Consider the following 26093-nt stretch of genomic DNA (forward strand, 5'->3'; position numbering starts at 1 on the left):
GGACACCAGAATACAGACAATGATTACGTATACGTAATATACGCCTCGACAGCGGCCAGAAAATATCAATGAAATATTAAGAGGATTGCCCGAACGTGTTTCACAATGATTCGACTCGAAAATCTTGGCAAAATATATGCACAATTTCTTCCCTATATCATATATAGTACATATAGTATATCGTTCATGTCCCGGGCAATCAAAAAGCTTCAAAAATGTATATGGAGATTTTTGCATGAGGCATGTGAAATTCACACCATTTAGAGTGCTGCCCATTTCAATCAACGAGACACAGCAGTTAAAAAGAGACAGACAAAGACAGCAAGACAGACATAGAGAGAGAGAGAGAGAGAAAGAAGAGAGAGAGAGAGAAAGAGCAAGAGCGAACACAAATTTAATGCAGCAATCGGAAATGCAATAAAAAAAAAGAGAGAGAAAAGAGAAAATCGGTTGAGCATAAAAATTTGCATTGCTGTCGCGAATTATTTACAATAATTATGCAAATCAGTTGGCGACCAACAGAAAAACCAAAAAAGAACAAAAAACGAGAGGAAAACGTAAAACGGGACATAAAATTAACACCTAAAAGTGTGGCCTATTTTCCGTTAAATGCGAAAATGTAAAATTCTTTTTTTCAATATATATATGCGTGGATATATACATATATATTTATATATATATATATTGTAGGTATGTACAAATTGCGTGGCATGCAGAACCATCGATTAACGATAACACAAAAAATAACCAACAACAACAAAACCAAAAATAAAAACGGTAAACGAATAAACTGCATCAGCATTTTGGTCAAAAAACAAAATTGCCAAAAAATCAAAAATTTATGTTGCCTACTTTTCGGGGCACTTAGTGTGCACCACGTGTATTTGTGAGTGCCTGCGTGTGTGTGTGTGCGTGTGTGTGAGTGTATTTGCTGCTGCTGACGTCATTGACAGATGGACAGACAGCTGGACAGTTGGCCGTGATAAATGATTGTTAGTTGGCAAAACCAAAAAAATATTGAACATCTTTGCTAAGAGAGACAAGAGAGAGAGAGAGAGAGAGAGCTGCAGTTGACAGCAGACAACACAATGCCTGCACTTTAATTTAATTGTCAATGTCTTAAGCTTGCTTTTGTTTTTTGTTTTCATGTTGATTTTGAAGTCCAGCTCGGTGCATGCTTAATTTGATAACTTGCCGAAATCTTGCCTAAATATAATTCGTGTTTTAGTTTTCAATTTCGTTTTGAAGGGGATATTTTTTCGACTCTATATAGTATACACTCTTGACCAGGTTCAACAAAGATATGTCTGTCTGTCCGTATGAAAGAGAGAGATAGAGCTATCATTTGCTCAGAACCCATTTATTTTCTAAGCAGATCATGTTTCCATAACATTTTTCTCTTCTGGTTTGAATCTGGTTTATGTTGTTCTCTATGGCATATTTTGAATGTAACATATAATCCAAATACAGCTTTATAGTTTCAGTTATTTCGGGTCTTAGTTGATGTGACTGAAAATCTGGTATATTTTGTACTTATAGTATATTTTTATGCAACAGTAGATCGATATACCAAATGCAAGCATCTGTATATTTAGGTATTTCGGGGCGTTTTGTTTATGCTAACAATCTGGTCTAATCTGCGCTCTTTGGTATATTTTGAATGTAGTGTTATATTACAATATACCAAATATTATACATTTTTTGGGTATTATTGAAAATGGGGATATTTTTTACATGTTTTTTTGTCCACTCTTTTGGTTTTTTTTGTTGTCCCAGAATGATCTTCTTAGTTGTTGCCAAAGTGAGCCAATTCAATGTCTAAACCGACTGTTTCACTTTCTGTTTTATAGTACACTTAAAAATAGGACAACTCTTCACTTATATACACAGATTTTGCTGTTTTCGGTGCCCTCAGTTATATGAAACTGGGGCTAAGCACTCTGCTGCTGCTGACGACATCCAAGAGGAGGAGAAATGCACAGAGAACTGTCCAAGCTGGAAGCTGCAACTTCATCAAATTGACGAGCAGTCATTGCATTTGCTATGCAAATTGTCAGCACTTGTACCTCTGAGTGTGTGTGTGTGTGTGTGTATACGTGTGTGTGTGTGTGGATGAGAGTGTGGGCTGTAAGCTGTCAGCTGTGAGTGGCATTTGGTTGAGAACCCAAAGCGAAGCCAACGCAAAAAGTAAAAAAATATGAATCAGCAGCCAGGCAGCCCAGATGCAAAGAGAGTGAGCAGGGGAGGAGGTGACAGAGGGAGAACTATATATAAAAGAGACAGTCAGAGAGAGAGAGAGGAGGAAAAGGAGAGAGAGAGAGAGGGGAACGCTCAAAGCCTTAAAAATTATCTAAGCAGCTATCAAAAATCAAAGCCAAAAATCAAAAAAACCAAATCACAACGCAATAAATCAATGAAACCAAAAATGAAAAGCACATGAAACGCAACCGAAAATGTCAAAAATTATTGATATATATATATATTATAGTAAATATATATTCATATATGTGTGTGATTATATATATGTCTAGGCGATACGATTATCAAAAATATGGTATATATGTATGTATGTTTATCCATTGCGTCGTCGCCTGCAGCAGACAGCAGACACACAGATTTTGATTTTTGTGATACACAGACTCGGTAAGATTTTCGCGTCGTCATCTCTCAGTTGGATCGTCCGTTGCCCCACCCATACATATGGTATATATACCCTCGTGTTAGATGTCCGTTGATTGTGTACTCACGTTATGGGATAGATCATGCCATCGGGTCGTTCCAAGGTGCAGCGCTGTCGCAAGATTCCCTCCCACAGCTGCACGCCGATGATGCCAAAGATGAAGAACACAAAGAAGCAGAGCAAGAGCACATTTCCCAACATGGGCAGAGTATCCAGCAGTAGCATCACCAAGATACGCATACCTAAGAGAATGCGGTACATTATGACTATCGCCTTACTATCGATCGATATGTATCGATCACTTACTGGGTATGCGATTGATTGCTCTCAGCGGTCGAAGCACGCGTATCGTTCGAATTGCCGTCAAATTGAGATTCTCCACCTGCATCACATACTCCGGCAGCCCGGCGAGCACTATGAAGAAGTCCAAGCGATTCCACGAGTCGGCCATATACGTGTTCTTCCCACAAAAGCCCATGGCCACCATTTTGATAATCATCTCGAGGGCAAAGAACATAAAGATGATGTCGTCGAAGCTCTGAAAGAGAGAGAGAGTAGAAGGCAAATGTTGATACATCATTTGCACAGACTTCAAAATGAAGAAAACAAACTCGCTAGAAAGCAATTGATTGACTCACTTTTCATTGATTACTCTAATGCCCTACAACATTTTAAAATTTTAATATTTGTTTTTATACCCGCTACCCATATAAAGTACATATATTCTTGATCAGCGTCAACAGCCGAGACGATCTAGCCATGTCCGTCTGTCCGTCCGTCCGTCCGTATGAACACCTAGATCTCAGAGACTATAAGAGATAGAGCTATAATTTTTTTTCGACAGCATTTGTTATGTTTGAACGCAGATCAAGTTTGTTTCAAATTTTTGTCACGCCCACTTCCGCCTCCGCAAATAAAATAACAAGCGTAAGCGTTTTATAGCTAGAGTTGCGAATTTTGGTATATACAATAATAACTGTAGTATTTATGATTCCTAAAAATTTGATTGCGATCAGATAAAAATTGTGGAAGTTATTAAAGAAATACTTTTGTATGGGCAAAAACGCCTACTTACTAGGGGTCTGAGTTGCTTTGGCTGACAATCTGGTATATTGTGCCGTCTATGGTATATTTTGAATGCGGTATCATATCGATATACCAAATATATCATTTGGTAATTTTTTTTAGTATTTTTGCAGTATATTCGGTATATTTTGAGAAAAATACCGCAAAATATATAGTATTTTTGCAGTATATTCGGTATATTTTGAGAAAAATACCGCAAAATATATTTCTTTTGTTCAAAATGGGTAGCGGGTATCTCACAGTCGAGTACACTCGACTGTAGCTTTCTTACTTGTTTTCTTTCGCTTTACTAACTCTTTTTGAAGAACTTGCTTGCACTTGTTGAGTGACAAATTTCTGAACTGAATCCCATTTATGAACATTTGCCTATTCTTTATACAACACTTTGCCATACACATTATATATTATATAATGTTGAGCAGCAGTTACATTGTGGACTCGCATCAGATTAGCTACAATCTGAACTCACTTGGCAGTCAGCCAGTGTCAACTATATTAATGTGTGTGCCTGTGTGTGTGTGTGTGGATGGATATTCGCATAGTTGTGTCAACACTTTGGCAACGCATTTAACTAATTTTGTCACTGGCCATTTAACCATTTCCTTTGCTTTGCCTCTGACTGTTGGGGGAGCTCAGTGGAGAGCTTAAAGAAAAGTGCAAATGACAGTTGTCAAAATGAGCTCTCTACTCTGTCTGTCCACTACGTGTTGCTACACAACATGCGTCTACGCCCACACACACACACACACACACACACACACAGAGCACATAGACGTAGGGCAAACAATGTGGCAAGAGCGACATGCAGTCCACGACGACGCTGCTCAAACAACTCTCAGCAATTTGGGCGCCACTTATGTCCTTGTCGTCGTTCATTCTTATACTTTGCCTCTGCACACTCTCTTGGTTTCCAATGTTGCCAATTTGACGCTGTCTCTCTTCCCCTCTCTCTCTCTCTCTGTCTCTCTTTCCCTGGCGTTTTTTTTCGGTCGTGTGCTTTACACTTGGCTGCGGCCAAAATGTGTCTCTGCTGCCTGCCTTCATATCATTTACAAACATTTTCGCACGTTGCGCTTCACATTTTCTATACGCTGTCTCGCACTGTAATTGCCTCGAAGCCAACTCCCTCCATCTCCCCCCTTCCCTCGTGTGCGCTGCCTAATGAGCCGAAGTGCCTGTTTGATGTCATCAGCAGCAAAGGCAGAGACAGGAAGTGAGCCAAAAAATTGCTTAAATAAATGACAGTTAATGTGACGCCAGGCGATGACAGCTTGTCGGTCGAAGGGATGAAGGAAGGTGAAAGGTGGAAGGAGGCCAGGTAGTAGATACACATACATAGTTAGATCTTTTTTTTTGGCTTACTTACCTGCAGTATCCTGCAGCGCGGCTTGAGGCACGTATCGTCCACACAGGGCTGATACATGCCCAGGGTAATGCAGTTCAGCAATATGACCAGAATCGAGATGCGCTCGAACCACGTGTGAGTCGCAAACATAGTTACAAGTTAAGGGAAACTCTCTCTTGAGCATGGAAAATGTGTGTGTAAATGCTGTAACAAATAGCAACACACGAACACGAAGCAACTACAAGCTAAGCTTGCATATTTAGAGAACATCATTTAAACAGTATTCAGTTCAGTATTTTTGTTTCTTAGAACTTGAACTTCATGTTACTAATAATAATCGTAATGAAAATTAATATTTTTGTTAATGCGAATGCGGCATTTTCTTAAAAATATAATAAATAAATGTACAATTAATAAAACTCAAATATACCATAAAATTCTTAGGTTCGTACCAAACAAATATACCAAAAAAAATACCTACATATAATGAAAAATTCTTAAATATACCTGAAATATATATCAAATAATTACATTGAAGATACTTAAATATACCAAAAAAAAATACTTAAACATACACCAATAAAATATACCAAAAAGTGCATTAAAATATGCATTAAAATAATATACTAAACATACCAGAAAATATTGAAGTAAAGATAATTTATATACCGACAAATTACTAAAAGCACACATTTTACTTTTTACGAATTCATGTTAAACGTTATAAATAAAAAAAATCCTAAAGGCGAGAGTGGTATTTTCTTACAAATATACCAAAAAATACTTTAATAAAATAAAATAGTATTTAAACATATCAGAAAATATTTATTTTTACGAATTGATGTCGAAATATGTATTCCAAAAACTAAGTTTAAATTAGTTCCTTCTTTAAAGTAAAATTGTGATGTTTTGCCATTTTGTGTTGCGACAGAATTCGGTAAAATTTTGCAATTTTGAAGTTAAATATTAATAACACTTTTGAATTAGATGCTTAAATAGTCCTATGACTTATCGCAGAACAACTTTTTATCTTTACAGATCGCTTTGAAAGTTGTGGAAGAACCGAAAAAAAAATCAAGGTAAGCTTGGCTCTATTCAAATTGTTATACTGTTCGCATTAATTTGTGAGCGTAGTAAATATAACTTTAAAACGCAGTTAAACGGCTTTTAGCTTAGAACTCGATCTGAAAGTTTATAAGATAGAGATTTTAAAAGAAGCTGACAAATAAATCAAATATACGCCTAACTGTCATCTCAGTTGTTGTCTGTCTGTCTGACTGTCTCTCAGTCTGTTGGACAGTTTTGTTTTTCTCTTGGTTGTCTGTTGATTCCAAGGACGAAATGCAAAAACGCACAACTTGAAGACAGAGATGAAGACGAAGACGAAGAAATAAGCCAGCTGAGCTCAATGTTAGGTAGTTGCTGCATAGATATAGATACTCTCGGTTGCTGTTTACCAGCGCGACTAATGCGCACTCAAGTACTTGTCAACTTGGTTGCATTTCGTACTCAACGTGCTCCGTCTCTCCTCCTCTCTCTCTTTCTGTTTCTCTCTCTGTCTCTCTGTTAGTGTTTCTCGTTAGTTCGTTGCGGTTGTTGGTCGTTTGGGGTTTTGCTGCTTGGCTACGCTTTAAGCAAAATGGCAAAGAAATGGCACAAATTGATGACAGTTACTCACTCACTCACCCATCCAACTATTCATTCATTCACTCACTCATTCGGGCAGTCATTCAGTCATTTCGGGATAATGCAATGAACCAGTTGCACAAGCAGCAGCAGAACGAAAGAGAGAAGAATATAAAGTTTGCTAAGCCTTTTAGCCAGTCTGCGATTATGCACAAAATGTAAGCCACTCACAAATTGACTGACTGACTGTTGCTCAAGCATATAACTGTTAATATTGCCAAGTGAAAGTCCATGAAAATATGATGATTGTGTCTGATTGATTGTCTGGCGTGGCCTCAAGTGCCTGTTGAGAAAAACACGACCAGATGTGCTCCATAGTTGGATAATAGAAAACGCATTGAAGTGAATCAAGACAAATGGTCAAAAGTTAAAGCAACATTTTAATAGTTGCAAAGTTTTTCAAAGAAAACGTAAGCGAAGCAAGAGAAGTATCAGGACTTTGTTTGATTAAGACTGAAAAGGAAAGAGGGAAAGTTGATAAGCAAACAGTGTAAAGAAAAAGCTAGAATAATTGGAGAAGTACAGTGAAGAAATGCTATACATGAAATCAATGACAGTCAAAAGAAAACATAATAAGCGAAGAAAGAATGTGTAATGAGCAAGCACCAAGCAATTAGAGAAGTGTCAAGGTTTTTGTGAGTGATCAAGGCTGAAAGAGGTGAAAAGCAACTTCTCTAAGTTGAGAGAAGTTCACAAGTAGAAATCAAATCGAGAAGTAAGTGCATGTGAACTCAAGGATTAGATAAGTACAGTGAAAAGAGACAAGGAAGTGAAGAAGGTCGCACAAAAAAGTCATGCGAAAAGTGAGCATAGATTTTAACTAAGGAAATTGAAACAAATATATAGAGATTTAACAAAAATATAAGTAAAGTGGATAAGGAAATACTGTAACTGTAAAAAGAAGTGCTCAAGCAGAACAGAGAAGGTCACACAACAAAGATTAAGGACATTGAGAAGTGCAGGGAATGTTAAACAGAGATTGTAGTTAAGAGAAGTGTATCAAATATATTGAGAGCCAACAAAATTCAGAGAAGTACAGTGAGGAAAAAGAAAAGAGTGTAAGTAAAAAATACTTCAGAAAAGAATTACTCAAAAAGTACAGAAAAGGTCATATAATAAGGATTAAAGACAGCAAAAAGCAAAGAGTCAATGATTGGAGAAGTATAGTGAAAGTGAGGAGAGTCTAGAAAGAGAAAAATGTAACACCAAAATGCTAGAGAAGTAAAATAAAAGGTGAGCATAGATTGTAACTAAGAGAAGCTCAGAGAGAGCCAACAAAAATGTGAGTAAAGTCAATTAGAGATGTACTATGTAAAAAAAGTGTTTTAGAAAGTATTACACCAGAAGTAAAGAGAAAGTCACCCAAAAAAGATAAAAGACATTGAGAAGTACAGGAAATGATAAACAGAGATTGTAGTTAAGAGAAGTGTATCAAATATATTGAGAGCCAACAAAATTCAGAGAAGTACAGTGAAGAATAAGAAGAGACTGTCAGTAAAAAATGCTTTAGAAAAGTATTACTCAAGAAGTACAGAAAAGGTCACAGCAAAAATGCAAAGAGTCAATGATTAGAGAAGTACAGCGAAAGGTGAAAGGTGAAATGAAAAGCACAGTACAATAACATAGATTTTTTTGGAAAATTTCGCTGGTTTAATGTTGGCTTTCTTTGCAATTTCTAAAGTCTCTCTCCGCCTCTCAACTCTCACATTGTATTGCGTCCCCTTTTTGTACATGAATAGCCCGCAAGTTTGTGATATTTTTGCATTAAAACAACAATCTCGGTGACGCCGCCGCGAGCCTTCAATACAGAGAGAGAGAGAGGGAGAGAGAGAAGCCAAGGCCAGGAGAGCAGTCAGCCACAGCCACAGAAAGGGGAAGGAGAGGAGTGCAAGAGAGGGGGAAGGGAAGGAATGTGGCACGGGCTTAATGCATGCCAAATGCGCACCAAGGACCACATTTTTTATGAGGCGCGCAATTACGAGGAGGCAGTGGAGAAACAGAAAGAGTGAGAGAGAGAGAGAGAGAGATGGAGAGAAAACAATGGTGGGGAAATGTTTACGCTATTAACGCACAATTAAAGATAAAAACGGACGCAACACAATGGACAGCACCCAAAAAGGACAATCGCCCAGTCCCTGCAATTCATTAGGTGAACGTGCAGGCCGCGAATGTGGGGGAGATAGCATAAACGAGAGAGAGAGAGAGAGAAAGAGGGAGAGGGCAAAGCGGTTAAATGGACAGCATATGCAGGTCAGGTCGCCAGTGTCATAAAAACAAATGTGAAAAGCGTCGACGACACACACGAAAAACGAGCGAGGAGAGTGCGGAGAGTGTGAAGAGTGGAGAAAAGTGTGTGTGTGTGCGTGTGTGTGTGTGTGTGTGTGCGTGTGTGTGTGTGGAGAGAGGCAAAGCGGAATCGGGCTGTATAAATATTGCAACAGCTCAAATATGCGACACTAGCAAAGCGAGCAGAGTAGCGAAAGAGATGCAGATAGAAAGGGGGAGAGAGAGAGAGAGAGAGGGGGCATGGCCAAGGGGGAGTGGCTGCTATGGCATGAGGAGGGAGGAGGGAGGAGGGGAAGCTGGTGTAGGCATCCATTATTTTTGATTTGGCGCGCAACGGCAAAGGCCACCAACAAACCAACAGTAAACAAATTAAGTCGAGCGTAAAGTCGGCCAACGGAGGCGCCGAAATGGGGGCGTGGTCATAGCCAGCTCCCACCTCAGGGGAAGGGGAGAGGGGCGACTCATGCGAGCGTGCAAAAATCGCAACAAATTAAAAGACTGACAAACAAAAAGCGACCGTGAAGCCGACTCAGATGAATGGACACGAATATTTCTGAATACGCCAGCCAAAGGCGAGCTAGAAAGAGACAAAAAGCGACATAGAGAGAGAGAGAGAGAGCGAACAAAACTTGAGATAATTGGCAATGGGGAAAAAGCATATATCCCATATATGGTATAAATATAATACCAATATATGGCCATTGAATTGACTTTTTTTTCCACTTGAAATCGAAAACAAGTTTCGCATTCTTTTGAACACATCAACAGAAAAAAAGAGAAATGTAAAACCAAAAAACCAAAAAATGACACAAAATTGGAAGCAAAGAAATGTGATGATTGAGTGGATTTGTGTTTTTGGCCCAGTTCACAATTCACAATTCACAATTCAAAGTTCTAAAGTTGAGCTGAGCTCAATTATAAGCTGAATACGAGCAAATATGAATTTGCCGCTTGAATTGTGCTTTTCAAATGCATTTCGAATGCATCTTTAATTCATATTTTGATATCGAGCGCATTCTAGTTGGCAAATCAAAAGTATGTTAAGCTAAACTAAAAGCTAATCTCTTGAAAAATTGTGTCGAAGTTGCTTCAGATTTTCTTTTCTATGAGTAAAAGCAATTGATTTTTTTTCTCTGGCAGAGAAAAAGTAGTAAAATACTCATGAATGAATGAGTTAAATTCATTAATTTAATATAATTAAATTTTTGCAAATTTGCAAAATTTTAGAAAATATGGTTAGCTAAAGAAATCAAATTTATTGAATAGGGAAAGCATTTTGTCTTCATTTTTAACAGAGGGTCAAGAACTTACTCTGAATTAATTCGTTTTAGCAATATTATGCTTAAAATATTTATCGATATTTTAATTATGTAAGACACAAATTGTATTTGATTTTAGGAATCAATATTTTGAACTCTATGTATTTTTTTTAATGGATGAGTATATTTTTACCACACAGAGATATTTATATATGTCGGTATTTTTCGGTATACTAATTTGGTAAATTTTTAAAGAGTAATACCGTAAAGTATTATTAATATTGTACCTAATATGTGTTTTGGTATTTTTTGCAGTATATTAATATGGTATATTTGAAAAGTTTAATACCGCAAAGTACCAAAAAGAGTAATACCTTAAAGTATTATTTTTATTATAACAAATTCGGTATATTAATTTGGTATAATTCGGTACTTTTCGGTATACTAATTTTGTAAACTTTTAAAGAATAATACCGTAAAGTATTATTTATATTATACCTAATATATGTTTTGGTATTTTTTGCAGTATATTAATATGGTATATTTGAAAAGTTTAATACCGCAAAGTACCAAAAAGAGTAATACCTTAAAGTATTATTTTTATTATAACAAATTCGGTATATTAATTTGGTATAATTCGGTACTTTTCGGTATACTAATTTTGTACACTTTCAAAGAATAATACCGTAAAGTGTTATTCATATTATACCTAATATAGTATATTTCGGTACATTATTAATTTGGTATAGTTTTAATGATTAATATTGCAAAGTATTAACATATTTCTATTAAAAATCAGAAGCAATTCTTTAGTTTTCATATTTCTATTGTAAGAAAAAACAGTTTTCAAATAAACTTCAAAGTAATTATTGCCAGGGATTGTAGTTTGGATATTTGTAAATGCAAATAGAACCGAAAAAATATAATGTGAACTTTAATGTATAAATGTTATATGATATGATATGAATTAAAGCACAAATGCTGCCAGCTGTGTTAATGAGATTTATGCGAAATAATTGATGAAGCTATTGGCAATGAAACCGAGCATCGCTTAGCTATATCGATTTCAAATGCGTGTGCATTATTAATGATGCATTAGTTTAGGTCGCTGTCGCTGTTGTTGCTGTTGCTTCTGCTTCTGCTGGCCTTGCTTGGTCGGGAGTCGAGTTGAGTTGAGTTGAGTGGAGTCGACCTGTTGCAAGCTGGAGAGATGCTTCTGGAGTTGCCTCTGGAATGTTGGGCATCCCAAGCACGTGGTAATCGGAATCAGTGCAAGTCGACTCAAACAAGAGGGAAGGAGGGAAGGAAGTGGAATGGTTGGAGGCGGGAATTCTCTGCTAATGGGGTCGGAGTAATTCAGCGCATCGTCAAGTGGCCAAAGTAGATGCCATAATTAGTGGGGGGCGTGGCTGAGTGGGCGTTGGCGTTGGCGTTGGCGTATCGCATTACAGCACTCAGCTTAGCTGGCATGCTAATGATGAGTGAAAGTTTCCCTCACACTTCCATTTCAAAATGATTGAACGCGTGGCGTGTTGTCCTTGTCACACTAAAAGCACCGTTAAAAAAAACGCCTAACCACTTTTCTTTCTTGTTTTTTATTGCTGCCAAGACGCCGCTGCAACTTGCCAAAAGAGAGAGATGCAACTTCTTGTCTCTTTGGCTGAGATTAGTTTCAAAAGGGGCAGCCAAAAGTCAATTACTATTTGTGCTCAATGCCGAATTGGCCAAATTGAATTGTGTGTGGCAACGGCGCCAAAAGTTGCAGCGAATCGTTGTTGCAAGCAGCGATAAACAATAATTGCAAAGTGTGGCAAAAAGCATCTCTGATCGTAAACTTTTCTTCACACAAAGAAAAACAAAAATGAAAGAAACGTCATAAAATCGTCGAGTTGTATAGAAAATATTACGACTCCCCCAAGGAGGGAATAAGTGCTGGCAAATCAAAATTTATGGCAAACAATTAAGTGAATCACAGCGATATAGAGATGGAGATGGAGGGAGTGAGATAATCTGCTTGGCATGGACAGGAAATGGAAATGGAAATGGCAAATGGCAACTTCAAAGCAAAGCAAGTTCAAGTCCAAGTCCACACACAAACGGGAAATTGCAACAAATAGTTGCCAGTCAAATTATTGTCGCACTCTAATTTCCAAAACTCGAAAGGAAACTCGAATGGAAGCGACAATTGCGATGAACATAAAGATACATCTGTATCTGTGGCTAAAGATTGACAGCGCCCAGAAGAAGAAGAAGAAGAAGCTGTGCTGCTCGTAGAAATAATTGCTTAAAGACGCAATAAATTTGATTTTATGCGAAAGCTTTTCTTTCTAGTTTTTCATCTCATTGCTTAAAAATAGTCCTCTCTCTCTCTCTCTCTCTCTCTCTTCACTTCTCTTTTTTCCATCTCTAAGCTTGCAGTTGAATTCCAATTTATTTGTCAGTTGTCTCGTAAAATTTTTGTTATTATTCAGCTCAACTTTTTGCTGCTCGCTGGTTGAATGAAGCAATTAAGAAACAAAAATACGCACAAAACAAAATTTTTAACTAAATATTTGTGGCCAGTATTCGCAAATAATATCTAAAGAATTTGATGGAGTTTGTTTTGTTCATTTTTAATTTAATTTGATTTTTTGCAAGTTTGAGTTTAGCAAAATTTTGTTTTAACTGCTGAAGCTAAATGTTGTTTATATTTGTTATATTTTGTTATAACGAAAATGAAAAACTATTCACAGAATCTGTTCAACATATTTCAATATTCTTCTGTATCAAATGTGAAAAAATAAATCTTCTAATGTAAGCTGACTGTTTTTAGGCTTTTTATCTATATTTTGCTTATATCGAATGTGAAGCATTATTCATAATAAATTTGTTTAAGTTAGATATTTTTTTTAGTTGAAATGCGAATATTTTATTACCCGATTTGATATATGTTGGTACTCTATGGTATATTTTGAATTTAGTAGTATATCAATATACCAAATATAGCCTTTGGTATATTTTAACGTATTTGTGGTATATTCATTTTGTATATAAATTAAATTATGAATTAATTTATGATTATCGGACTGTATCAATATACCAAATATAGCATTTGGTATCATTAAAAAATACCGCAAATCTGTTTATTCAAAATGGGTAGCGGCTATATTATTTCTTACTTGTTATAGTGGAAATTTGTTCAACATTTTTGAGAATATTCTTATTCCCGATGTGGTATATGTTGTTTTCTATGGTATATTTTGAATTTAGAAGTATATCAATATACAAAATGTAGAATTTGGTATATTTTAACGTATTTGTGGTATATTCATTTTGTATATAAATTAAATTATGAATTAATTTATGATTATCGTACTGTATCAATGGTACCATGGTATATTTGGAATTTAGTAGTATATCAATATACAAAATGTAGCCTTTGGTATATTTTAGCATTTTTCTGGTATATAATATTGGAATATCTTGAGAATAATACATCACAGATTTTCTTTTATGCATTTTAGTGAAAAAGTGTTCATAATCAACTTACTTATTTTTCATGCTGTTCTAAACAAAAGTCTAATCAAATTCATCCGATTGTTCAGTGTGTGTGTGCATTATAGTTTCCGCTAGTTAATTATTAAATATAATATTTTCATATGAAGTTCTCTGATTGCAACTTGTCGCTTTAACTGCCGCAGAGATGGCCTAAAGCCATAAAGCATGTTTGTCCTTGGCTAACACACAAAGAGAGAGAGAGAGAGAGAGAGAGAGAGAGAGAGAGAGAGAGAGAGAGAGAGAGAGCTCTCTCTGTCATTCGCATCATATTTACTTCAGTTCAGCTTGAGTTGCTACAACTTTTGCCATTCCCCTCAAGGAAAAGCATCGCCTTGTGTGTGTGCGTGTGTGTGTTGTTTACGTTATGCTGAAATGAGTGTGTGTGTGTGTGTGTGTGTCCTTAAATATCAACGTCAGTCAATTTTAATTTCAGTTTAAATTAAATGTGAAGTGCGCCCAAAAGTATGCAAAGCGATTTTTCATGCACATGCCACAGCACGTGTCTGTGTCTGTGTGTGTGTGTGTGTGTGTGTGTGTGTGTGTGTGTGTGTCTGTGTCTGTGTGTGTGTGTATGTCTCTCTCTTTCTCGGTCGCAGTCAGAGGGAGAGCAAGGGAATGGAGTCGATGTCGGGGGAGGTCGCGTAGTGTTGCTTCACTGATTGGCGCACATTATCCCCAGCGACAACAACAACAACGAGAAATGACAGCGCAGAAAGCAAGGTGAAGAAGCAAAGAGAGGAGAAGAGGGAGAGGGAGGAAGAGAATGACGACGCATCGGAAGCAGCCACTGCGAATGTTGAATGGCAACTCTGGCAGCGTCTTCCGACGATGAGCCGCCACGCTCAGAGATACCTGTTATTTATGCGACATGGCCACACACACACACACACATACACACATACACATATGCAATGTATGCATAAATTTTGCATGTACACAAAAAAAGGAAAATGAAATAAAAAGCAATGCGAAGCGAGAAACGATGCAAATATTTCAAGGCTCAACAACTGCGAATTTACTCGCACTCTACATTGAGGCTTAACCAGCAGCTGTCTGTCGCTTTCCAACACTGCCTTCACACACACACACCAACACACACACATAACAACAACAAATAATTGAGTCGCTTTTTCCCCCGACTGCAATTTTTATTGAGAAGCAGTTAAGCAAATTATTGAAGAGATTGGATTTTGTCGATGTAGTTGGATTAATATTTTACAGCTCCTAGGTTGATCATGTGAGTTTTTTTTTTAAATATTTGAAATTCAGTCGCTAGTTACAACCTATTAATAATTATACTATTTATGATACCTGAGAATCGGATAAGAATTGTATAGGAAATACTTTTGTATTGCAGATTACGCATACTGCAATCGAATCTTGGCTGCTTTGGCTGACAATCTGGTATATTTTGGACTCTTTGGTATATTTTGGAATATTTTATATACCAAATATAACCTTTGGTATAAATTTGATATATTTGTGATATATTATTTGGTATATTTTATATTTATTCTCCGCACTGTTTTGCTTTTATTCAAAATCAAGCTCACTCGACTGTAAATTTCTTATTTGCTTGATACTCAAATTATGAGAAACTGTTAAGAATCAAGTTTTACGCTATTTTAATATTTAAAAATCAGTCTAATATTTACTGATAAACCATTTAAATGGAAACCGAAAAATTATATTCCACTAAGTGATAAAAATATTCTTTAAAATTTTCCCTTCAATAATGGAAATTCAAAAAAATTTAATAATTTATTAAAAGAATGAAATATAATATTGAACTAAATTCTTTTTATAAACAGAAAACTTCGTTATAAGCTAATAACAGAAAAGATAGACGAATTTTCATAACTCAATAAAATTATGAAGAAAGTTGTTGTTATTTAACTGTTTATTTACTTTAAAGTTGGAAACGTAAAAGATGTTTTAAATTCAAAAATGTCATTGTCTATTTGTTCATTATAAATGTTGAAAGAAATGTCAAGAAAATAAGAACTATATTCATCTCAGTTTTTGCCTAACTTCGGACAATTAACTCCAGTTTCAATCAGTGATTGTTGAAGTGGGACTTTTAATTAATTAAAAGAATGAAATATAATATTGAACTAAACTCTTTTTATAAACAGAAGAGTTCGTTAAAAGCTAATAAAAGAAAAAATAGACGAATTTTCATAATTCAATAAAATTATGAAGTAAGTTGTTGTTATTTAAATGCTTATTTACTTTGAAGTTGGAAACGTAAAAGATGTTTTAAATTCAAAAATGTCATTGTCTATTTGTTCATTATAAATGTTGAAAGAAATGTCAAGAAAATAAGAACTATATTCATCTCAGTTTTTGCCTAACTTCGGACAATTAACTCCAGTTTCAATCAGTGATTGTTGAAGTGAGACTTTGTGTGAAGAGAAGGACAGCCGGAAGGACATATGAAAATCAATATAGAGCGCTCTCAGCGTGTGAATATGTGACAAGGACGCGCTAGGGGAGGTAAAAAGTCTGAAAATGCTGAAGGACAAAGTGTTTTTTGTGTATTGTTTTAAAAAGGATATGGATTGGTGATGAGCATGAGGCACCAGTTGCGCGGTCGCGTGTATTGGGTGAGCGCTATTATCGCAATCTCTGGGAAGCCGGGATACGGTAAATTGGGTTCGCCCGATGAGCTGGACGATGAGGACGATGTGTGCGATGAATCGCCATCGTCGGAGCTGCAGCTGCCGTTGCAGCTTGAGGCGGTCGATGAGCTGCCCGCCGATGTGCCACCAGCGTTGCGTGTGGCACGTGCCACGCTGAGCGATGAGGCGCCACTGTGACGCCTTGCAGCACGACGTCTTGTTGTCTCCTGGCGATCCTGACGATCCTGGCGATCCGGACGATCCTGTCGCTCTTTGCTGCCACCGCGACTCGAGTGCTGATAGCGACGATGATGTTGCTGTTGCGATGATTGTTGTTGCTGCTGTTGCTGCTGTTTGTGCTGCATGCTATCGGAGGCATTCGAGTGTTGTCGATGCGTCCGTCGCGTCGCTTGTGGCGTCGCCTCTTTGGCATTGGCATTGGCATTGGCATTATTATTGTTGCTGGCGCTGCAGGAACTCGTTTTACGCGTCAGCCGCTGTTGGCTGCCGCCGGCACTTGCGCTGCCACTGCGACGCAACTTTGATTGCTGTTGCTGTTGTTGCTGCTGTTGTTGCTGTTGTGGTTGCGGTTGTGGTTGCTGTGGCATACTATGGCCACCATCGACAATCACCGACATGGGCGGCTCCTCGTTGGAATGCATTTGTTGTGCCTTCAATTTGCTGATGTTGCTGCTGCTGCTGCTTCTTCTGTTGTCGTCGTCTGATGCTGCTGCTGCTGCCACGCGACGTCGCTGGCCATTGTTCGACTGTCTAGTTGCTGCTGCTTGTGCTGCTGCTGCTGCGGTGCCGTCTGTTGCACTGGCAGCTGGCTGCTGCAGCATCTTCGACGGCAACGGCAACGATGACTTTTGTGGCCACCAATGGCAGCTCTGGTCATTCCATTTTGACGCTGCCTTTACTGCTGTCTGCAATTAGAAAAAGTCAAACAAGTTGCTTAATTAATGCATTCAAATTGAAGAATTAAAGTCTATGAAGATTAGAGTTAGAATCAAACAGCACAAAGGCCAAAGCAGCCAGCGCTAGTAAATTTATCCAAGGTTATAAATTAATTTCTAGTCTTTGCCTTTAATAAATAAACAAATAAATTATGTAGTCAGATTTAATGTTGTTTTTTTTTTATGCCAACTTTAGCCAATTGAACAACAATCGATCAAATGCCCGCTTTTTAATTTCAATAGAAGCACAACTGTGCGGTAATATTTTTAAAAAATACCAAATTCAAATACCAAAAAATACTGAAATATATATCATTAATTTAATGCTAAGTTCATATATCTAAAAGCTATATTGCATATATTAATATACTACTACATTAAAATATACCAATTGAAGTACCAACTATACATTAAAATATACCAAATTATATATGTCGTAAATCAATATACGATATTACAATATACTAAATTCATATTCCAGAAAATACTGATATATATCATTGAATTGTTTTGTTGCCATTTTTCGGTATATTAATTTGTACTTTAATGCAAAATTCATATATCGAAAAAAATACTAGAAATATACCAAAAGCTATATTTCGTATACCTCAATTTTTGTTCAAATATACCAATCAAAATACCAAATACTACTGCATTAAAAATATACAACATTATTGACGAAAGTATAACAAAATCATAGGACGAAAAATACAAACATATAGTATAAAAAGCTATATTTCGTAAATTTCATGTTGGCACAAAATTTTGAATACCTTTCTAGCCTATGAGTATTCGGTACTTAAAAACAATCTTTCTATTTGCTATCGTTTTGTATTTAAATTGTCACATTTTTGTGTTTGTCCCCTTTTGATTTTAAAGTCAAACGATTCTGCAGGAAACTCAATTATTTAGTTGAATCACACTCTTCTTTAGCTCAATGAAATATTTGTTAGTTCGACCTTATTGATATTACTTAATAAGTATTAAAAAGTTAAGCTAGTGCTTTTGGATACGAAGTGATTCGCGGCGACTTCATCAAAGACGCATAAAAATAAGAAATGCTTTTGGTCTTTGCGGTCACACGCAGCGTATGCGCAATATTCCACACACACGGCAAACGACACACACACACACACACGGCACACGCACACTCACCTACTTGCGCCCACAACAAGCACTTCACGCTGAGGTACGTGCAAAGTTTGTGAATTGATTTTTAATGCGACGCCTTGAAGCGCGTCCCAAAACGCACAATCCGCCTTCTCCTTCTCTTTCACTTTTTCGTTCGCCTTCCCATTCCCATTCCCATTCCTATTGCGCCGTAAAAGCAACCCGTATAATGAAGCCCAAACATAATTTATATACGCACGTGTGTGTGTGTTAGTGTGTGTGTGTGTGTGTGTGTTTGGGGGCTGTAAAAATAATGAGCAGCATATTTTGTGCCCACAACGAAAATTGTAGCATACTTTTTGGGGCGCACTGCGTTTTCACTCTTCGTGTGTGTGTGTGTGTGTGTTCAATCATTAATTACGCCAGCTCCATGTGCGAATGTGAGTGTGCGTCCTAAGTATAACACATTAACTTGCCAAAAAGTGCCACGTTGTGGTTTCTGGCACACACACACACACACACACACACACATGCACACACACGGGCTGTGTGTGTGTACTGCAATTGTGCGAAAATTGGTTTATTGATAGGCAACAAGAGCAACAACAAAACCTGGGCAAACTTTTGCATAGTTGGCAATACGACAAACAGGGCAACAAAAGCAAACAAATTACAATGCCAATTACAGCAACAACAATGTGTGTATTGTGTGTGTGTTGTGTGTATGTGTGTATGTGTGTGTGTATCAACTGGGCCAAGGAAAACAGCAAACCTAGAGCTCAACTTGGGTTCGTGAGGGGGGAAAAGAGTGCCAATACTTTTCTACTTCCTTTAGTAGACACACACACACACATACGCACACACGTGCACATTAGCATTTGAGATGCTTAAGCGATAATTTATCGATAAATTATGCATAGCCAGTTGCCGCTAAATGAGATGTAAATTTAAGAGTAAATATTTTTAGAACTTAACACAGACAACATTACTTAAACTTGCATATTAAAAGACGGTCGCCGAAGCGAACGAGTGCAGACTGCGTTGTAATACAATACAAAAGCTTATCGATTTCATTTAACGATAACAATGTCATAAACGATTTAACACAACATTGGCGTAGAGATCAAAATCCAGTTGGCATGTTGTTAATGCTATATCAAGTGCAGATATTAATAAACAATAATTATCGATTAACAATATATTTTCGATTAACTAATTGGAACATATTTTATTGCTGAAATTTAGTTAATTTTCATGATCGATAAATCGATTAACGATATATTCTTTATACACCAACAACAACATGTCTTATTATTAAATCCTTGGTCATTATTAATATCGACAAATATCGATAAATGAATATAATATCAATTATTATCGATAAATCGATTAAGAATATATTATCGATAAACTAATAATAACATGTCTTATTGTTAAATACTAGATTATTCTCATTACCGATTATTATCGATAAATCGATTATCTCTTGGTTAAATTTTAATTATTTGTAAGCGATTATTATCGGTAAATCAATTAACGATATATTCGAGATAAACCCATTAATGATATTGTATCGATAAATCAGCAATAGCAAGTTATCGGTTTTAATTTACTGTATTAATCGATAACTGTTACATTCTAATGAATTTCTCGATATCGATAGCAACACTTTTCAGAATGCCAAACAATATAACTTTTACTTTGAGAGACAACATTAAGCCACGTAATGTCAAACATGCGATTCGTTCCACAATAATAATAATAAAGCAGAGAGATTATCGATAAATCGATGTGTTCGCAAAGAGCCATTTGATGGCTTTAAGCGTGTGCTTTAACAACTATTTCAAATATTTATCAAACGATTAATCAGTTGTAATCCACGGGTTTGTTTGTGTAGGCAAACGTCCACCTCACAAAAAAAGGGACAATCTGAATGGGGGGGAGGAGTGAGGAGGAGGCGAGACAATGGGGTGCGGCATTACGTATATGTGTGTGTGCGAGTGTGTGTTTGTTGGCGTTGACGGCGGCACGTGTCCTGCCAAAGACACGACGCACAAAAGCACAGGCCTAGAAATCAACAATAATTAATCGTTTGCTGGCGCCATTTGTTTACAAACCGGAAACGGAAGTCAGCGCTAAGACAAACAGCAACAACAACAAGAAGCAGAGCTAAACTTTCAATGTAAAAAGCAGAGAGACAAAGACAAAGACAGAGCGAGAGCGAGAGCGAGAGCGAAGAGTGCGCTAACTATTTAAAGCATAATCCAGCAGACCAATAACAAGCATAAACAAGCGCAGAGCGAGCAGCAGTAGATGTATATGTGTATGTGTATGTGTGTGTAAGCGGCTTGTATAATAACACATCGCGCATATGTAAACAAGCAGCAAACACACACACACATACACAGACATTTATAATTAAACACAAACAGCGTGGAAAAGCAACTCATGAAATGCTTGAAATGGGAAAAAGCAGCAGTCGAAAGCAAGCAGCAAAAATACAACGCGGCTTACCAAACATCCCAACACACACACACACACACACACACATACATACTCTGCACAGTGGTGTGAAATAATGCGATTATTGTCGCGCTGCAAAATTGTCAGATTTAGTTATTCAAATGTGTGTGCATCTTTTGTGATATGGGTCATTTGACCTGAAAGCTAAAGCTTGAAGCCAACAAGAACTCAACTGTGAATTTGCGACTGAACAATCAGACACAATCACTCACAATCACTCACAATCAATGGGCAAATCTGGTCTCAATTTGTATTCACATACTATATATAGTGCAAATTAAGCTTCGCAAAACGTGGCCTGAATTTATCACAACAACAATATTGTATGTTTGATTGACTGATCAATCAGCATCTGCCGCCTTACTTACTCGTAATGCGCACTGAAAGCCACTCTTATGAAATGAATTGAATTTGCCAAGCTTAACATTTCTTGCTTCGACCTATTAAGTTTTAATGGATGGATTGCCATCCACAACTTGTGTTCATTTTGGATGCATATGTTTTATGACAAATTTCTCAACAATTTCCCTCTTTGTCTTTGTCGCATTCATCTGATGTATTTGCTTTGAATTTCAATTACTTTTCAATCTCAATTCGATTTGTTACTTTATAAAATCGTTGTGAGCGACATTGCAAAGTTTATTGCCTAGCACAACTTCAAGTTCGAAGTTTATTTTTGAAGCTCTTTAAAACGAATCAGCTATAATTCAGACAATATTTGAATTTGATCGGATACAAATTATATAAGTTACTTAATACTTTTGCATTCGGTGTATTTTTTTTAGTATTTTTGCGGTATATAAGAATATTTTGTAGTATATTTCAAATGTAGTACTTTAGCGATATACCAAATATGACATTTGGTATATTTTAAAGAATAAGCGTCCTTCGTCAATATACCAAATATGGTCTTTAGTATATGTTCAGTATTTTTGTTATATTTTAAGAATAATCTCGCACAGTTTTGCTTTTATTCAAAATGGATAGCGGGTATCTGAGAGTCGAGTACACTCGACTGTAGCTTCCTTACTTTTTTTTGTATTTTTGCGGTATATTTTAAAAATAGTTTGCTTGTATATTTCGAATGCAGTACTTCATCGCTATACCAAATAAGACATTCGGTATATTTTTAGTATTTTTGTGGTATGTTATTTGGTATATTTTAAAGAATAATAATACCGCACTGGTTTGGTGTTACGTTTCAAATGTCGATATACCAAATATGGTCTTTAGTATATGTTCCGTATTTTACTAGTATATATTATGTGATATATTTTAAGAATAATCTCGCACAGTTTTGCTTTTATTCAAAATGGATAGCGAGTATCTCACAGTCGAGTTGTATCCCTTTTTTTTTGTGTCTGTCAAGTTTATTTATAACAGTTGCCGCTTGGACACGCCAACTTTTCATTTTTTTCTTGGTTTTTCGTTTATCTTTTTTGTGCTTTCCCTAATCATATTGCTTACAATGTTTGTGACTTGTTATTTTGCATAACAAGCGATTGACTTTTGCCCCAACGTGCAGTCACAAAATGACTTATAAAAGTATATTTCAATTTTTTGAACCATTTTTTTTTGTTTGTTATTTTTTGTTGTTACTGATTATCCGAGTTGCTGTTGTTGGGTTAGTTTTGTTATCCCTTAACTGGGGAGGGAAAAAAGAAGTTTTTTGCTCGCCACATTAGCCCGTAAAATTATGCAAATAGATTTGGCATGTGTGTGTGTGTGTGTATTCCTTTCAATTTTGTTCGTTTCTTTTTTTCGTGGACTGACTGGGGCAGCAAAGTGAAAAGCTTCAGTGGCAAATAAATAACATATGAATGGAGCCAGAGACGGCGACGGAGACGGAGTTGAAGAAACTGGCGTAGCATAATTTACTTTTAAATGTAAAATCGAGTCGAGAGTTGCTGTCATTGATATGAGGCTGCCTGTCGCAGCCAGACACTGAGAGCCCAGATTAAAATGAAAGCAGCAGCAGAAGAAAAAAAAAAGAAATACGCATACGCAGCGTTGTGCACGGTGAAAAATAAATCAAAGCGAGCACAACGACGACGACGACGACGCGGCGCCGAGTTGCCCCTCTTCTTATTGCCGTAGTCTGTTGTTGTCGTTGTTGTTGTTGTTGCTGTTGTTCTCTCTGGCTGTGGCATGCTGAGATTTATGCTTCACGTTGTTTATGCGACTGGCATTCTCCCTTCTCTCTTTCTCCAACTCTCGCTTACTTTCTCCCACTCAGAGCTGTCACACATTAGCATAAATCCAAGCACTTTTGAGCAGCTTCCTCTCTCTCTCTCTCTCTCTTTCTCTGTCTGTCTCCTTCTTTCTCTGATTTGGCATAGTTTTTGATCATTGTTTCAAATGCTTCGCGTCGTTGCTGTCGTTATTATTGCCATTCCATTAAGCAATGACACGCGCGTCATCATCGAAATCATCAAAAATCGCAAGTACCATGAAAATCTCAGTGTCCAGTTGCGATGTATTTAGCATTAATATTTATGATTGCTCATCTGTGTATCGAGCGAGCCTGTTCGCATTCGCATTGGCATTCGCATTCTTGTTTTCATTGCGCTGATTTTATTACGAATGTTATTTCCTTTTTCTCACTCAACACACAGTGAGTGAGCAGAGGGTATGATAACTAACTGAGACGGTTTGTAAAGAGTCACAAATTGAGTACGCGGAAAGAAAAAGAGAGAATAAAATCTTGAATCAAGATTGTTTGTATGACAAAATTGATCAAATAATGAAAGAAAATCTACAATCTTGAAATTCAAGAACCTTTAACATTGTTTGAACCCAAAAATCTTATTTCAACAGTGTTCTTTTTAGGACCGAAAAAATATTAAATGAAGATTTTTTCAATCTAGATTTTTGTGGTGTAGATTCTTATGAGTTTATCTTCCTGAAATAAGTTTTGAGAAATGCATATAATATATAAAATGCATAAAATATATAATACTAAGATTGATTTTCTGTTGTCGCGTTTTGGATCGCTTTGCTGTATTCGAGTTTCTTGTCAAAACATTTCTCCTCTTTATTATTATGGAACATAAATATATAATACTAAGATTGCTTTTCCAAAATATTTAAGATGTTCTTCTTAAGACTTTTCCTTTACCTGTTCTAATCACTACAAGCATTTCTATGAAGTAAAGCTTGTGAGTTTTTGAGTAATTACAGTAAAGAAGCAGCAATTTAATTTAAGCTCTCGTTTTTTCTAAAAACATTATTTCAAAGAAAATCTGCAGCAATGTAAATGAAGCTTTGTAGCTTTCTAAATTGCAGGGTATCTCGCTGTCGAGCTCAATACTTTAATTTGGGTTTTGTTTTTTATTTAGCTGGGCGCATAAAAATACAAAAGCTCATTTTCATGCTCAGCAGCTGCCAAACGCACAGCAAAAAAAAAAAAGTCTTCTTTACCTTAACACACACAGTTACACACCACTAAAACTCACACACACACACACACACACACACTTACACATAAGCAGTTGAAGTTTTTTTCCATTTCATTTTCCAATTTCATTGGCTTTCGCTCTGCTGTTGCTTTTCAGCATCATTGAACGCATTTGCTACTTTTCTCTGACCGCGTTTGGTTTTCACTTTTATGCTTTAAGAACAGTTTGCTCGCTCTTTGTCTCTCTCTCTCTCTGCCTCTCTCTCTGTCTCTTTCTTTCTGTGTGTGTGTGTGGGTTGTGTATGTGCTTATTGTCGTTTTAAATACACAGCCGTAAAATTCATATTTTTATGCCATGGCTTTTATTGGCCATTTGCTGAAGCACCTTGCAGTCAAGTGGCCCAAAAGTATCTCAATGTCCTCGCATCTCCATCTGTAACTGTAACTGTAACTGTAACTCCAAATGTATCTGCAACTGTGGCTGTAACTTTATCTCATATCTCAGTTTCTGTATTCGATTACAATTCGCTAATGCAATATGCCCAACAGCCCAAACGCATAAGCATAATATTTCGACTATATACTAAATATACTATATAGTATATACTACAGTATTTGAGTATGTTTCAGCTTTAGTCCAGAGACATTAAGATTCAGTTTTGCCACTGACTGAATATTAATGCTCTTTTCCCCTGCCTCCCAAATGGATTCTCGTGCCATAAACTCTTTATTCCCAACGTTGCTTACGGCATTACAACATTATTATTGCAAATTAGTTGTTATTCTTAATAGTAACTGGGCGAATTCATATTCGAAATACAGAGTTGGAGATCGATTGGAGTTTGCGCAATTCATAATTTTTAGAATTAACCTGAAAGAATTTTTAATTCATAACAATTACAAAAAAAAGTAGATTAAAAAGTAGAATGCAAATCTTGAGTTATGAATTTGAGATTTTTCCAATTTTACTTCTAAATCGGTATATTTTAATAATAAGACCGCACTGTTTTTTATTGTTATTGGTATACCAATTAAGACTTCGGTATATTATTGTATTTTTAGTATATTAAATTGGTATTTATTTTAGAGTAATACCGCAACGTTTTGCTGTCATTTTATTAACGGCTTTGAAGTACAAATGATTTCTGTCCGAGCTTCTTTTTACATTAGCATTTGTTATCGGTATACTTTAGTATATTTTTGGTACTTTTGTATATGAAATTGGTATATTTTTAGAATAATACCGCACTGCTTTGCATTGGCATTTGTTATCGGTATACCAATTAAAGACTTTAGTATATTTTTGGTATTTTGGTATATGAAATTGGTATATTTTTAGAATAATACCGCACTGCTTTGCATTGACATTTGTTATCGGTATACCAATTTAAGACTTTAGTATATTTTTGGTATTTTTGTATATGAAATTGGTATATTTTTAGAATAATACCGCACTGCTTTGCATTGGCATTTGTTATCGGTATACCAATTTAAGACTTTAGTATATTTTTGGTATTTTTGTATATGAAATTGGTATATTTTTAGAATAATACCGCACTGCTTTGCATTGACATGTGTTCTCGGTATACCGATTAAAGACTTTAGTA

General features: G+C 36.3%; 1 protein-coding gene across 15 annotated transcripts in view; it reads right to left on the minus strand.

Moving 5' to 3' along the window:
* Positions 1-26093, minus strand: part of LOC132797317 (uncharacterized) — a 144465-nt gene that overhangs the window by 52465 nt on the left and 65907 nt on the right. For all 15 annotated transcript variants that reach the window (XM_060809003.1, XM_060809007.1, XM_060809001.1 and 12 more), the window contains 4 exons: positions 16438-17426; positions 5133-5244; positions 2987-3218; positions 2748-2922 (listed from right to left, as the gene is read on the minus strand). In XM_060809003.1, coding sequence (XP_060664986.1) covers positions 2748-2922; positions 2987-3218; positions 5133-5244; positions 16438-17342 — 1424 coding nt within the window. In that variant the 5' untranslated portion in view covers positions 17343-17426. Of the gene's footprint in view, positions 1-2747; positions 2923-2986; positions 3219-5132; positions 5245-16437; positions 17427-26093 lie in introns of those variants that run through there.

Source organism: Drosophila nasuta, chromosome X, assembly GCF_023558535.2.
Source record: "Drosophila nasuta strain 15112-1781.00 chromosome X, ASM2355853v1, whole genome shotgun sequence".
Taxonomy (NCBI): Eukaryota; Metazoa; Arthropoda; class Insecta; order Diptera; family Drosophilidae; genus Drosophila; species Drosophila nasuta.